The sequence below is a fragment of the Nannospalax galili genome, unplaced genomic scaffold (genome assembly GCF_000622305.1).
Source record: "Nannospalax galili isolate Female #2095 unplaced genomic scaffold, S.galili_v1.0 scaffold443, whole genome shotgun sequence".
NCBI lineage: Eukaryota > Metazoa > Chordata > Mammalia > Rodentia > Spalacidae > Nannospalax > Nannospalax galili.
The window spans coordinates 3,600,753-3,617,740 of record NW_008352479.1 but is presented as its reverse complement, the minus strand read 5'-3'; the positions used below and the strand labels follow the sequence as shown (position 1 = coordinate 3,617,740).

The 16,988-nt window shown below is 41.1% G+C and overlaps 1 protein-coding gene across 3 annotated transcripts in view; it reads left to right on the top strand.

The window, feature by feature from the left end:
- Ano10 (anoctamin 10) overlaps positions 1-16,988 on the top strand; it is a 160,127-nt gene that overhangs the window by 56,208 nt on the left and 86,931 nt on the right. For all 3 annotated transcript variants that reach the window (XM_008849484.3, XM_029554265.1, XM_029554266.1), the window contains 2 exons: positions 977-1,168; positions 9,312-9,440. In XM_008849484.3, coding sequence (XP_008847706.1) covers positions 977-1,168; positions 9,312-9,440 — 321 coding nt within the window. The remainder of the gene's footprint in view (positions 1-976; positions 1,169-9,311; positions 9,441-16,988) is intronic.

Below are 16,988 nucleotides of genomic sequence, written 5' to 3'. Positions count from 1 at the left end.
CTCTTGCTTTCATGGAGGACCCTGCTGTTCACTGCTACCATCCTTCTCAGTTGGATATTTTAAATGACATCTTGTGATGGCTGACTTTGGTTGTCATCAACACACCTGGAATGAAGGAACCTCAGTTGAGGAATTTTCTCCATCAGATTGGCCTGTGGCCATGTCTGTGGGACATTTTCGTGATTGCTAATTAAGGCAGGAGGGTCCAGCTCACTGTTCATGGTGCCATCCCTAGGCAGGTGGGCCTGGGCTGTATAAGAAAGGTAGCTGAGCATGAACCTGGAAGTAAGCCAGTAAGCAGCATTCCTCTGTAGTCTCTGCTTTAAGTTCCTGCTTTGGCTTCCCTTGATGATGGTCTGTAACTTATAAGATGAGATGAGCCTTTTCCAAGTGGTTTTTGGTCATGGTTATCTATCATAGCAACAGAAAAGTAACAGGAACTCAACTTATTTTCTTTGTTGAATTTATTTTATGTGCGTGTGAGTGGATTTGCACTTGCTGAATTTGAAGGACCACTTGTGAGACTCCTTTCTCTCCTTCCATCATGTGGATCTTGGGGATCAAGCTCAGGTTGTCAGCCTTGTCATTAAATGCCTTTACTTGCTGAGCCATCTTGCCAGCCCACTCAGTTTTTTCAATGAAAGACTAATTCTGGTGTGCATTGGTGTGAGGGTACCATCTCTAACAGTACTATTTATTTTTAGTTGGTTAAGAGCAGTCATGCTTTGATTTGCTGTCATTTGTTTTAGAAAAAAAAATAGTTTGATGACTTGCCACGAAGAAATGAGCTGCTAAATCATTTTTAATTTCTTATTTCAGCAACTTAGTGTAAAATAACCTGTAAATTTATATGAATTTGTGGTTGAGAAGAAAGATTTGAAGTAAACCCTGAGTTTCCTTAGTGGAAAAAGACAGTTTTGCATAGCACTGTTGGTTATTCCTACTAGACACTTAACACTCACTGTCTCCATTGCAGGGCACCTTTGACGACTATTTGGAGCTATTCCTACAGTTTGGTTATGTGAGCCTTTTCTCATGTGTTTACCCATTAGCAGCTGCCTTTGCTGTGTTAAATAACTTTACTGAAGTCAACTCAGATGCCTTGAAAATGTGCAGGGTCTTCAAACGCCCGTTTGCAGAACCTTCCGCCAGTATTGGTGTATGGCAGGTAACTAACTAGAGAAAAATGCATAGAAACTAAGAGGCATGTGGGGCGGGGGTGGAGAAAACACAGTCTCTGAGAGAGAGAAAAAAATGTAATACCTGGAGAAACTACTGAAAATTACATAGGAAATAAACTAAAAAGCATTATAGGTAAGTCAACATAGAATTCTTTTAAAATGCTGAAGTAAAGCACATAAGAAAAAGCAAGCAGAAATAAAGAAAACAGACAAATAGAAAACAGGTATCTGACTTAACATAACAATAATTACATTGACTATAAAGGGTTTGAAAATTCAAATTAAAGACTGATATTTGGCAGGTAAAGTGTGACCCAAGTATATACTTTTTAATAAGGAAACAATTCACATAATGATATAGACAGGTTGCACATGAAAGAAAAGATAAAGATATATATAGAAACATTTCTGAAAAAGGAAGGAGGGAGACAAGGAATGAAGGAAAGAGCAAGCAGGAGTACTGTTTGAATATAGACTTCTGAGCAAAAGTTTCCAGGAATGAACATTCCATGATGAAAAAGTGGTCACATTTTTAGACAAAAGTACCAAAGTGAAATGTATATGCATCAAACAACACAGTTTCAAAACAAATGAGAAGCTGGTTGTGATGGCACACCCCTTTACTCCCCCTAGCATTCAGGAGCAGAGGCAGGTGGATTTCTATGAGATCAAGGCCTGCCTGGTCTACATAATAAGTTCTAGGCCAGCTGGGGCTACAGGGAGACCCCCCCCCTCTCAAAAAATAAAACAAAAAAGAGTTTTAAAGTGAGAAACAACCTAGAACAGGAAAATGGAGGACTAGATAAACCCACAGTTATAATTAGAGATGAAAATACTTCTTTCCCCCAAATTGATAGAGCAAGTAGATAGGAAAACACCATAATTTAGAAAAACTCAATAATGTCATCACATGACAATATCTAAAGAACGGATCAGTTAGCTCTTGGGACATAAAACAAACATCAAATAATTAGAATTGTAGTAGTACATTTGTGACAACACTGAGATCAAACAAAGTTAATAATAGGATTACAGCAAGCTCCCCAAACACTGGAAATCCAGTCAACATGATTCATACTATCACAAGAAAAAAAAATCTCAGGTTAAAATTTTAAAAATACATTAAACTGAAAGAAAATAAATGTACAGAATACGGAAGTTTGTGGGGCGTGACTGGTAAGCAATCCTGAATGAGCACTCACAGCACCAAATGCTAATGCTAGAAAAGGAAACTCAGATAAGCCCAGCACTTTGTAAAGAAACCAAAAAACAAGAGCAAAATAAACCCAGAACCACTAGAAAAAGGCAATAACAAAGAGAAGGGAACAAATCTGCGAGACTGAAGACAACAGTAAGGTCAGGGAACCAAACAGCTGGCTCTTAGCAAGACTGGAAATAAAGGAGAAAAGACAGAGCAGCCTGAGAAGCCAGCACCATCACAGACTGTGGCCATCCAAGGAGAGTGGGCAGCTCCATGTACCATTCTACAAATAGAAAATTGACAACTAGGATGAGATGGACCATTTCCTCCAAAAACCAGCAACTACTAACACACCCATCTGATGTCAAGTGGAACTCAAACAATTGTACTGACAAATTCTACCATTTAAAAAGAATCAACACCAATTTTACAAAATTCTAGAAGGCAGAGGAAGAGGGAAGATTTCCCAGTTTATCTTATGAAGCTAGAATATGACAGCAAACCAGACATAAAGGGAGTTAAGAAACAAACAGCATCCCTCATGAACACAAACCCCAATTTAAATTTATTAGCAAATAGAATTCAGCAGTGTGTTAAAAGAATTATATGCCATGGGATTTAGTCCAGGAATATAAGCTGCTTCAGTATAAGTCAGTGTATTTCAACATAATCTAATTAAGAAAATCACAAATTATATCAATCAATATAGATAAAGCATTTGACAAAAACCAGTACTCATTCATTTTTTAACTCTTAGGACAATAGAAATACTTAAACTTGATCATCTATTAAACCTCAGAGTGAAAAACAACAAACGCTTTCCTTCTATGATCAGGCACACATGTTCACATCTCTCTACCTTTCCTAGTATTTGCACCAGAAATTCAGTTAAATTACAGAAGCTAAAGGAGCAAAAGACATACAGATTGAAAGGAAGAAGCAAAGCTGTCTAATCTGTAGATAGTGTGACTGTCAATCTAGAAAGTTCCAGAGAATCTACAGAAACAGTAAGGAGGAAGGCTTCAGGATGCAAGATCAGTACAGAAATCAGTCACATTTGTATGTAACAATAAAATGTGAAAAGGCATGAAAGCAACTGCTACTTATCATGGGTTTAAGGAACAGGAAGATGCAATGTGTTCAGGATCTGTGTGCTGATGACTATAGAATCCTAAGGGAAGACCAAAGGAAATGGAGTCATAGCATGTTCGTGCATTAGAACACTCAAGGGATGATGTCATCTCTCCCCACATTGATCTATAGATTTACCACAGGAGCTGTCAAAATCCCAACATGGAGTTTGTAAACATAGGCAGCTTCTGTGGGCAGCACAAGCACTTGGACATCTACAACAATCATGGCAGAGGAAACGTGGGTATGAGAGCACCCCACAGTACCTGGTCAGCTGTGCCACGACTGCAGTATGGCTGCAGTGGTCAAGACCGTTTGGTGTTGGCAGAGGGAAGACACAGGTCAGTGGAGGTGAGCTAGGCCTTCGAGACTGACTCACACCAGTGTGCACAACTTGAAAATGGAGTAACTGGTAGAGGAAGGATAGCCTTTTCAACATGGTGCTGGGCCATTGGATACCCAGTCAGTAGACTTCATCGTGACCTCATCAACCACTTCACACAGAAATTATCTCAAAATGGATGATGTACTTGAATATGGAAGGTGTAACTAGAAAACTTTCAGGAAAAGATGAAGAAAGTCTGGATCTGAACAAGAAAAGGAGTTCATTGTAAGAACAAAAGCATAGTTTATAAAAGAGAAAAATCAGGGCATTGCACTTTGTCCAGCGGAAGCCCCATGGTGAGGATGAACAGACTGAGAATATTAGCAAACAGCATATCTGATGAAGACCTAGTCTAGGATGGGTAACTAATTTTCCAAACTCAGTCATAATGAGAAGTAACTCAGTTATGAAATGAACAAAATACTTGGATAGGATTTTTTTTGAAGAGTACATTTTGTCCTGACAACATACAAACAAATGAAAAGATACCACACATCAGCGACCATGAAGGGAAGGCAAATTTTCCACAGTGGGGCAAGCACCACTGCATGCCTTTCAGGTGGCTGGAGGATGCAATGGAGATGCTACATGGATAACACCTGCCACAGTGAGGTGTTGCAGCACTGCATGCCTGTCAGGTGGCTGGAGGATGCAGTGGTGATGCTGTGTGGGTGACATATGCCACAGTGAGGCATGGCTACACTGCATGCCTGTCAAGTGACTAGAGGACACTGATGATGCTGTACAGGTAACCCACTACTTCAAGGCCCCACTACTCACCTGTCAGAGTGGTGGTCACACCACCAGAGCGGGCAAAGATAGTTATTGGATCATTCTTACATTGCTGGCAAGAATAAAAAGTACTGCAGCTTCTCTGGAAGAAGATTGGCCACTTCTTGTAAAACTAAACATGTAACTACCTTATGAACCCATTGTAGTAGTTTGAATTAGAATATATTCATAATCTCCAAGTATTGAACAGTGGGTCAGGTAGTGGTGCTGGTTGAGGAGGGTTATGGATCCTTGAGGAGGTGTGACTTGCTAGAGGAAGTATGTCCCTGAAGGCAGACTTGGAGAGTATAGAGCCCTGTCCTACTTTCAGTTTGTCACTGTCTGCTTCCTGTGCCTGCTTGAAGATGTGATTGCTCAGCTTTCTGCTCTGGCTGCCTCTGCCTCTATGCCTCCCCACCATGATGGACTCCTATTCTCTGGAAGTATAAGTCCAATAAGCTCTTCCTTCTATAAGTTGGGTGGTCATGGTGTTTATCATAGCAGCAGAAAAGTAACTAATACACCCATGATTATACCTTTAGATAGGTAGAGAAGCAAAAAGTTGTCTCATACAAACGTCTGTACAAAAAGTGCTTACAGCACCTTGATTTGAGATCACGCCAAGTAAATCAGACCAGATGCCCTTCATGGACTGAATGGTTGAACAGCCATTAGAAAACACAACATGGAATACTACTTTGCTATGAAAGGGAACAAAATATTAATAGGTATGGTTATTTGGATATAGATCTAGGCAGTTATATAGAATAAAAGAGGGATTGTGTAACATCTTATTTTATTTACATCGCATTATTGAAATTACAAAGTTTTAGAAATGAAGGCAGCCAAGTGGCTGTGAAGGATTGGAGAGTTAAAGGGGAAAAGAGGTAAAGTTATCCAAGAGGCAGAATGGACTCTTTGTGGTACTGACCTGTTGGTATCTGCTGTGGTGGCTGATAATGCAAAGCCGCACAGGTGATAAAACTGTGAAGCTGTGTGCACACAAATGTGCTCATGTAAAACTGTGAAAACATGAGTAATATCACCAGACTGTGCTAGTGTTTCTATCTGTGACTAGTCGCTAATGTGGGGAGCTATGTAAAGATGTATAGAATTGGGGCTGAAGAGATGACTTAGCAGATAAGAGCACCGGCTGCTCTTGCAGTGAACTAGGTGCAGTTCCTAGCACCCACATGGCAGCTAACAACCATCTGTGACTCCAGTTCCAGGGGATTCAGTGCCCTCTTCTGACCTCTGCAGGCATTGCACTTAGGTGGTATACTTAAATGCATGCAGGCAAAACACTCATACACATAAAATAAAATAAATAAATAAAATTTAAATGATGCATAGGATCTCTTTTTGTTTCTTACCACTGTGTGAATTTACAGATACCTAAGGGAAAATATAAATTCATGAAGTGTCAAAAAGTACAGATCACTGTTACTTAAAATATTAAGTGACATAAAAGCAAAAAGAATTCAAGTAACACCAATAGATAGAGGGTTTGTAAGATCACTTTCAGTGTTCAGTAGCTCTAGAATTACTGTCCAACCTAACCAGACAAGAGAAAGGATTATAACTATAAACGAGAAGGGTAGAAATAAAACTGTGCCTGGAAGTAATCTGATTTTGAAATCAGGTAGTTAGGAAAATCCAGAGAATCAACTGGAAAATGCCACGAGGAATAAGAAGATAAAGTAATTCACAAAATTAATCTACAGGGGACATGCGATGCCCATACCCCACCACCTATCTCAGAGTACAGGGACCTGGTGGCAGGAGCAACCAGGGGGGTGATTATTACCACCCCACTGTGCCACACCCCTTGGTGCATCTCTTGCCAGGGACTGGGCCTGTAGGTGTCTACTATGCCATGCACGCATAGTCTGTTGGGCCATCATCATCATCCAGGTGACAAGCTGGGCACAGGCAAGAAAGGACTTGGCAATTAAGAAAGAAAATTACCGAAAACTCAAGATGGTGGTAGTGGTGGCTCTCAGTAAAACATGGTGCAGAGTAAGATGTCTCATCACTGGCTTCCCCTGGCCAGGGAGGAAGATGTGAAGGCTTCAGTTACCAAATTAAAAAAAAAAAAGCCAACCAGAACCTTAAAAACAACAACAACAACAAAATACAAGATCCATCTTTCTCCTTGAGTGAAAGCTGATTTTCTCCAATATCAGTGTCCCTCAAGCAAGAAATTCAAGCCAGCACATAACTGTTGCCTTTATTTGCTGCACAGAAGTCAAAATTCTCTATCTTAAACATAGTCATATGGACAGAGTAATGGAGACAGGAAAATTATAGGAACCAGAGTAACTGAAATAGTGACCCCCTCCCATGAGCCTGGAACTGTGTTCACCTCCTGTGAACTTGGAGCTGTGTTCTGGTCCTGTGACCTTGGAATGATGGTTGTCTCTCATGAAGCTGGAACTGTGATCTCTTCATATCAGTCTAGAATTATGGGTTGTCTTCTGTGAGCCAGGAGCTGTGTTCCCCTCTCATGAACTGGAGCTGTGCCTGTCTCACATGAACCAGAGCCCCCCCCCCCGCCCCATGAGCTTGGGACTGCCATTGCCTCCCATGAACTTGAAGCTGTGGTCCCATTCCATGAACCTGTATCTGAACTCCCCTCCAAGGACCCTGAAGTGGGGGCCCCTCTCCCATGAACTGGAGCTGCAGCCCCGTCCTGTGAACTTTTACCTGTGGTCTCCTCCCATGAGCCAGAGTTGTGGTTCCTTCATGTGGGCTGAAGCTGTGGTCCCTTCCTGAGAGCCAGAGCTGTGGTCCCATCCAATGAACCTGGAACTATAGTCCCGTCCTGTGAGCGAACTGTGAACAGGAGCTAAGATTCCTTCCTATGAACCTGGAGCTGTGGTCTCCTCCCGTCAACCTGGAACTGTGGTCCTTTCCTGTGAGCTAGGGTTGTGGTCCCATCCTGTGTGCTGAAGCTGTGGCTCCTTCCTGAAAACCTGGAGATGTGGTCCTATTCTGTGAGCTGGAGCTGTGGTCCCCTCCCATGATCCTGGATGGTGGATCAGAGTAGAGCATGGAGGACTTCCTGATGTTGGGCAGCAGATTTAGTCTTCTCTGACTACATTCCCCACAGCCCCTTCCCTTGAGGTTCCAGGTTGTGCATGGCAGAGGGGAGGCCTCTGTTATTTGCAAATTCTGGTCTTGGGAGGACTGATTCTCTGGAATGGGCCTCCTACCTCCCTTGAGGCCCAGCTGTGGTCCTGGGTACCCGACATTGAAGTTGGATATCTCCCATTGACCAGGCACCAAGAGGTTTTCCATTATTTTTCTATTGCTCTTCTACAGCCCTAGTATGTCTTCACCTGTGCCCTAATTGAACTTCTAGAGAGAAAAATCATGGTGTGAGAAGTTTTGTCTGAATATTTTGCTCTCTCTGTATAAATAAACATTTTGTTTTCATTAAAAAATAGAAAGTACTGTAATAGCTGATATAATTCTCAAAACTAAAAATGTAATTGTATCTTAGAATATAAATTCAAAATTCTGTATGTCTACTGTAATTTTTAAATATTATTTACTGACAAGACTATACTACGAAGCTTCAACAATAATGTGAAATTTGTCACTATTCCTATAATGTGAGTTTGCCACTCACTTTCTGTCCATATTCTCCACCTATACAAAGTCTTTCAATATAATCATGTTACCTCTTAAAAAAAATCAATGCTAATAAAATACTTTTAAATAAAAATAGTAATCTATAGGCATAACTATTTTACATATAAATAACCATTGGAAGATGTAATGGGAACAGAATCCTTATGTTTATTAAAATGAATAGCTTAAGTTATCAGGTGGTGACCATGATGAGCTTTTACATAAAAATATAAGAGAGAGAACCCAGAGCTCACCAGTTATCCAGGAACACTACAGGACACACTGGGCCTCCATGGAATCCCAGTCAGTGTCTGTAGGTCCCAGTGGGGCCAGGCTTTTATGGTTTGCTTTCTGTAGGAGTTTCAGTATGTATCCCAAGGAAGGGTCCATGATGTATAACCTGAGCTTGGTCATAGCTGAGCCAGGTGGGGGTATATGACTTATCAAAGTTGAAGGGCAAGCCTGGCCTGGTGATGCATGCCTTTAATCCCAACATTCATGTGGCAGAGGCAGGCAGATCTCTGTGAGATCCAGGCCAGCTTGGTCTACATAGTGGGTTCCAGGCCACCTGGGGTCACAGGGGGGACCCTTTCTCAAAACAAAGCTAAGCAAATAAAACAACAAAAACAAAGTTGAAGGGAAGTTTTGTGAAGTAACTTGTTTGAAACACTGCCTGTCTTTGAGTGTGAAGCATTTTCTCTGATGGTCCTTAGATTCTATTCAGGAATGAGGAGAGACTAAACATTCCTTGAGGTGTTCCCGATTCGGGGTCCTGGGTGCCTGCAGGGAAGATTGAACATGCTGAGTGGAGGTGGTCAAGCCAAAGACTAAAATTCCTTCCAACAGCACAGCTTTCTCAAGCAAGGAAAATCATATTGTGACAGACAGAAATTTAAAATGGGCATGGTATGCTTAGAACCCAGCAGAGGACTTCCCCTTGGGTTTCAGATAATACAGAATTGGCATGTGGCCACTGCAATGTTTAACTTCATCTTTTTTCTTTCAGTTGGCCTTTGAAACGATGAGTGTCATATCTGTGGTCACTAACTGCGCTCTGATTGGAATGTCACCCCAAGTGAATGCAGTCTTTCCAGAGTCCAAAACAGACCTTGTTTTGATTGTGGTTGCCGTGGAGGTAAGTAGAAGTGTAGATTACTTCAGGCAGCACCTGTTGCACACGCCTGTTGTCCAGCAGTGCTCTCCCTGTGGTCCATAGTGATGGTTGTCCAGCAGTGCTGACCCTGTGGTACACAGTGACAATTAAGTAACATCTGTGGGTAACAAAGTAGAGCAGTTCAGGGGAGGCCTGCACACTCCTGCTTAGCCCCAGCCTTCCAGGACAAAACCTGAAGAGATCTTTGCAGCCCCTGCTGAGCCAATCTGGAATAGATGTCTATGAGTCTAACATGTTTTAAGCTTGTTCTAGGGAAATGTCACTTCTGTTTTCTTAAGCCAATCCTAAGAAATGCTAGATAATGCTTTTCATCTCGTTTGCTACAGAGGTAGAGTCACCAAAACACACACTGTAAGGTGTAAGTTGTAGAAAGACATTCAATTCCACACATGACACAAGGAGGCTGGTCATGTGAGCTTTCATTTTCCTGTTTTTTGGTCACATTTTGTAATATGTCTTCCTGGGGTGTCTTGAAACTTAAGAAGAGACCAAATGTGAGTTGGAAGATTTTCAGAACTGCCTTTGCTGCTAGTGATTGTCACTGTCTAAAGAACATTCTGCCCTAGCATTTTTTGATTTTTTTTTTTTTAGTTTTTGATATTTTAAAATGTTAATACTTATGGGACTATATGGAAACAACTTAGCATAATTACAGAGCATTATGGCACGCTGTCAAGGCCTCAGCACTCAGGGGCTGACCCAAAGAAATGGAGCTTGAACCTTGTGCTCACCAGCTAGAGAGATCTGTCCCACTGGCCCATTTTCTTCTGTGGTATCTGACAGGAATGTGTGCTCCTTAGTGCTGTCTGTGCTTGGGAAAATGAGTTTAGACACCAATGAGTGGGAGGGGGAAAGGATAACTCAGCAGGTACCAGTAGGTCTGTGTTGAGTTTGGGGAGTAGATTAGGGTTTTAGAGAACCCTGTCTGCAAGCTGATGTGTGACCCAAAGAAGTGAGAGGAAAAAGACCTCAAGCAGGAGACAGTTAGCTTGGCTTGTGGTGAAACTTTGTGGTTCAGGAAATGAACCACAACTTCACCACTTGCTTTGCCAGTGTGTCCTGAGCTCCAAAGTTAGACTTTGGAGACTGACTTTAAGCCATTGGACTCACTGACTGAAATGTTGGAGCTAATTTACAATGAGGAGATACTTTCCCAGGGACCATAATGGTCAGTGTTAAAGGTGGACTGGCTATCAGATGGTACCTTGGCGAATGCTGAACAAGAACAAGGAGGGTGTGATGGTCTTGAGAGACACAGAGAGCCTGAAACTGTCCTGTCCACAAACAGTGGAGCTATTGTGAGGTGAGTTGGTATCCCTCCCAGCTTCTGAGCAGGGCTGGAGGGTGTCAGGATGTTTGTCCCTGAAATCTGCCTCCCACTGTCTAGATCTCTCACTGGCTCAGTCTTACTCTGGTACAGGACTGTTGACTAGCTGCTGCTTTCCTTGTTTGATGATCCTGTAATCAGAGATCCAGGGCCTGGTTCTTCTGCCTTGGTGAAGAGACTTGCTGACTTCAGGATTCTTCGGATGACAAAGTCTTGTGTTGCTGGCTTTTGTATGCTTGAGAGTTCTTAGCTGTGTGTGTGTGTGTGTTTTTTTTTAAAGATTTATTTGTATTATTATTTTAAAATAGTGTGTGTGTGTGTGTGTGTGTGTGTGTAGGTATGTCTCTGAATGCAGTGCCTATGTAGTTCAGAAGAGGGTGTTGGATTCTGGAGCTGGAGTTACAGGCAGTTGTGAGCCACCTGGCATGGGTGTTGGGAACTGAACTCTGGCCCTCTGCAGTACATGCTTTTAACCACTGAACCATCTTTCCATCCCCTAGCTATGTTTTTAAAAAATATTTTATTTATTATTGTATTTTAATTTGTGTGTATGGATGTATTATTGTAAGTGCACCCATGTCATGCAATGCCCATGGAAGTCAGAAGAGGGCATCAGATCCCCTGGAACTGGAGTTACAGATGGTTGTTAGCTGCTATGTGGGTGTTGGAAATTGAACCTGGGTCCTATGTGAGAACTATGCAAGTGCTCTTAACCACTGAGCTACCTCTCCAGCCCTCTGCCCAGCTATGTTGTATAAGTTGAATTTTTTCTGTCAGTACAAAATCAACCTCAGACAAAGTGTTAGAAGTATTTTTTAAAAATTAAGAAGTTAATCAATTTTATTCTAGTGTTACTGAGACCTCAACTGAATGCTATCTGGTATTGTAAATGAATCTAAACATGGACCATTTAGAAATAAATGAGAAAACATAAAGTTTTGGTGTGTTCACATGTAAGTTTATGAAATCATGCTGAAATTCCAATTCAGATTTATAAAGTAACTGTAAGGGGATCAATATATTGATTAGTTTAATTATGTTAATCATTAACATAATGTGCACATTTATCAAACTATCACATTGAGCTTCATCAATATATACAGCTTTTGTCTGTTATACCTCAGTAAAACTGGAAAAAATATTACAGAAAACTCATCAAAACTATCACTGTATCACTGTGTCAAACCAACTTTTTAAATAAGATTTTTCTCTTAGATATGAAAAGATATTTTTATCTTTTTGAGACAGGGTCTCCCTGTAGCTCCAGCTGGCCTGGAACTCACTAAGTAGACCAGGCTAGCCTTGAACTCACAGAGATACACCTGCCTCTGCCTCCCGGGTGCTGGGAGTAAAGGAGTGTGCCACCATACCCCGCACAAGAAAAAACTCTTAAAACTTATTTTAAGTAAAACTATTAATTTCTATCATTTCCCATTTTTTTTCCTGGAAAAATTTAATGAGGGTATTTTGTTGTTGTTGTTTTTATTCTTTGAAACAGGGTCTCAGGTAGCCCTGACTAGTCTCAAATTCTCTGTGATATAGGCTGAAGATGGCCTTGCATTCCTGATCCTCCCACATCCACCTGAAAGTCCCAGGAATTCAGGAGAGCACCACCACCCCCATCTCTTATTAATTTCTTTTTTAATATCTTGATCACAGCATGTTAACAGCAAGCTGTACTTTCACATTGATGGCCTCTAAATAAGTAGAAAATTTACTCATTAAAAAAATCCACAATAAACTGCATAAAGTGAATTCTTTTATGAAGTTTTATCATATTGATAGAAAAAGCAATTTAAAATGTTATGGATTTTTTCTTCAAATTCATTAACATCTAAACACATTCATATGATTAAGATTCACAGCAGAAAAAAGACCTCATAGGAAATATCACAGTTTTATAAAGTTGCTAGCTATGTTTGTGTTCTCATAATTTAAAATTAGGTGAGTTGATAGTTTAATTACTTTTTGGCTTACATTTCCAAAGCCAGATAACACTACTGTTTTACTTTGATTTTTGATGCTTTGACTTTTTTTTTTTTTTAAGAGTTTGATTCACTGCAACCTAAATCCAGTAAAAGTCAAACTGATATGACTGTGTGTGTAGAGCTGCCACTGCCATCTAGTGCTGCCTTTAGAGCTGTGGCTAGCAGCACTGTTTTAGTTTGTAAAATAGCTTTATGGTGGATGGTACAGAGACTAGCCTACCAGTGAGTGCATGAAGGGAAGGCATACCAAATATGCCAGTTTTATGGGTTTGAAGTCAGAGCACTTGGGAGGCAGAGGCAGGCAAATGAATCTCTGTAAGTTTGAGACCAGCCTGGTCTACATAAGGAGTTCCAGGCCAGCTGGGGCTACATGGAGACCCTGTCTCAAAAAGACCAAAAGAAAAGTCAGATTTTGGCAATGTCATGAAGTTGAGCCCACAGATAAATCAGTATCCAACAATTCCCCTCAGAAACCATCCTCCTGGCCTCTGAGACATACCTAGCTTGTATCTCTGATATAATTTTCCATTGGAGGTTCACTGCTTTAAGCGTAGAATCACATTAAAATGCAGTTCCTGGAAAAAGAAATGGCTCAAAATATTCCAAATATCAAATGCTAAGTGTTTTAGTATTAAATGAAATCACTTTTTTCTCAGTCTGGCAGGCTGTACTAGTACACAGTTTCCCTACTAAACTCTGGATTCCCCTAAGGTGAAAACAAGCTAGTTACTTACCCAGGATGCTTGTCAGCACTTCTGTTTTTTAGGTCCTGGTGATCACGGAGTCTGTCAGTACCATGCATGTATAATTAGTAGCTTGAAAAATATTGCTTATTATCAGTTTCTTGGGGGGCGGGGAATGTGTAAGAAAGAAGTTGTCATGTGACCTTTGCGCCCCCTCCTGGTTAGAAGTGGAACTGACTCTCATCTGTGCAGTGCTGTCAGCATCCTGCTGTCTCTTCTTTGCTCCACTATATAGTTAAACTTCACTGTAAACGTCACTGGATAGAGAGAAGCCAAACCTAGTGAAACACCCTTCTGGGTGTGTCCCTGAGGGCATCTCAGCATCATGTGATCAGCCAGACTCTGGTGTAATGAACAGGTTCATAATATGATAGCCTTATTGGGAGGTGGTAAAAGGGAGGAGCTGAGGTCTGGTTAGTGCTAGCAAGTTTCTAGGGGTGTGTCCTTGGGGTGATAGCTTATCTTAGGTATAATACCTTGCCCTAGCCCTTCCCTGTACTACCTTCTCTCTCTGCTTCCTGCTCACCAAGAAGTGAAGGACAGCCTCTGTCCATGTTCCTGCTACAGGATGCTTCACACAAGCATGTGGAGTCAGGCAGCCATGAGCTGAACCCTCCAAAACCATGAGCCAAAGTAAATCCTTCCTCCTTAAAGTTGTGAAGGTTGGGCATTCTGTCACAGCAATGAGAAGAGTAACTCACATATCTGTGCTCTCTGCTTTTGGAGTGGTTGTTCTAGAATGGGATTCTGATCATATTTGTCCTCTGCAACTCTGTAACTTTCAGAAGAAATGCCTCAGTAGTCTGCAATGTCCTTTCCCTTCCTATCTCCTCCAGTTCTCATTCCATTGTGGGACACCACAGAGCCCTTCATGAATTTACTTGAACTGTATAGTCTCCATTTATCTCCAGTCCAAGACACAGCTCCCTGAGAGCCTAGTTTTGAACAGCAGATACTTGGAACCAAGAAGTGTTTGTTGAACTACTTCATGCTTTGTTTTCAATTAATTGATTAAACAATTGCTGGCAAAATATTTGTTAGTGAATGAAAGCCTTTTCCCCAGTGTATGTAGTGACAATTATTTGAGAATTAATTTCAGATTTGTAGTTAATAACCTTGGTGATTATATGCTTGGGAAGCATATTAAGAAAATCTTCAGACAAAAATATTAAGATTCTATTATTTGTAAGAATATACTATAGAATAAGCCAGGCGTGGTAGTGCACGCCTTTAATCCCAACACTTGGGAGGCAGAGGCTGGCGGATCTCTGTGAGTTCAAGGCCAGCCTGGTCTACATAGTGAGTTCCAGAACAGCTGGGGCTACAGGGAGACCCTTTCTCAAAAAGACACACACACACACACACACACACACACACACACACACACACATATATATATATACTATAGAATTAAGACTATATTAGGTGGAGGCTGGAGAAATGACTCAGTGGTTAAGAGCATATACTCTTCTTGCAGAGGACCCAAGTTTGGTTCCCAACACCCACATCAGGCAACTTACAAGGAGCTGACATCTCTGGCCTCTGTGGGCACTTTGCATTCATATACACAAACACAAACACAGAAACACAAATATACACATAATTAAAACTAAAATCTTTTTTTAAAAAAAAGACTATATGAGGTCATATGGTGTTAGAACTAAAATCTGAGGTCCAAGGACCCCACTGATACCAAACAAAGAATGTGTGGACAGCGTGAAAGTAACTTTTGCAAAAGGGTGTATTGCATCAGATCAAGCAAGTACAACCAACCCTGAAATTTGGTAGGCTTTTATATCTAACCAAGAGTTTTGTGTCTTTTCCCCACTGGCTAGTCTTAGGGTGGGGGAAGAAGGGAAAGGGCTCAGGGGCCCAGGTCATCAAGTTCTGAGAATGCAGCAGAACTTTTACGTTTAAAAAAAAATCTTTATAGGCAAAAAATCTTTATAGGGTGTGTGTGTGTGTGTGTGTGTGTTTGTGTGTGTGTGTGTGTGTGTGTGTGTGTGTGTGTGTTGTGCGGGCGGGTATTAAAAGATTTGAATTTCTTGTTCTAAACCAAAATTTTAGTTTTTGGCAGAAAAGACTAATATTGTTTCTTATGTGGCACAGTGGTGAGGAGTAGGAAGTCTGGGTTCACAGTCTGGCTGCAGCATTGGCAAGTTCTGTGTCTGAGTGAGCTCCGTACCTACTTCCTCTGCTTATGAGGAGGAACTGCAAAATAAATGTACATAGAAGGATAAAAAACTCAGTATTTGTTGGCTGGTACAGTTATTTATTTATTTTTTTCAGAAACACAAACCCATTTTCCTAGGTATTAAATTCTGAGAATTCAGCTGAAAACTTGATAGGGAGGGAATCCACAGCCAGCCATGGGAATGAGGCTCACTTCCTGGTGTTTTGTGTGTGTTGGGTTTTGACTCTCAGATTGGGTCTTTCTGAATGAAATTATGGAGCTGGAATTTTTTTTTCCCCCTACATTTGAGTTTTATTTTTGTTTTTGAGAGTCATTAGATGTAGCCTAAGCTGGCCTTGAACTCTGACTCCTCCTGCCTCACTGAAGGTGTGAGCCACCACACCCAACCTGTCTTCCCACTTTTGTTTCTTTATTCCTATTGATAGTCCTTTGTTGTTTCCAAGTCCTTCAAAATTTTTATCCAAATAAAATGTGGATAAATTAATGGTGTAGGATTAAAGACATCCAAGGCAGAGTCTTTCATTTAATACATATTTACAGTGTACTTAAAATATACTAGGTGTTTGTAAGATATAGTTTGGAGGCATACACAAATAGAACTTGTCCAAGAGCGAAGTTCCCGTGTGGGTGGTACAAGGCCTCTTCTCTAGCGGCCCAGCCCTTAACCCCACCACCCAGCCCTGCTCTCATTCTCTCTGGAGGTGGTGGTATTGGCTCTCCCTGCTGCAGGAAGGGATTGAAACATGGGCTTTGAGGAAGGTGTCTAGTTGCTAAGTGCTTATGAAGGGAGATTTTTGCTCCCAAAATTTGTGTATGGCATTCTTGTTACTGTAATTGGCATAATTTAATTAAATGAAATGAAAACTGGCAACATGCTTGTGCTAAAACAGAGAGCCACCATTTATTTCTGTGAGAACCTTTGGAAAGACTCCATGAAGACAAATTGCTATCAAACTGGGTAAAGATGAGACAATCATAAGTGATTAGGGGAAAATCATAAAAGTCTGGGTAGCTTCCAGATTCAGCTTTCCACTGCCTTGCAGTGTCTCCAAGGTTTTAACTTTTCCTCAGAGAAAACAAACTGGAAATCTCAGACATGTTCTAATGCATTGTAATGGTTAGTCCTGACTGTCCACTTGATAGGCAGCTTTAAAATTAAAGCTTTAGGAGACCATTGTCTGGGTGTGTTTATGAGGGTGTTCCAGAGAGGTTTAACTGAAGGAAGACCCATCCTGAATGTCCCTGGCACAATTCATG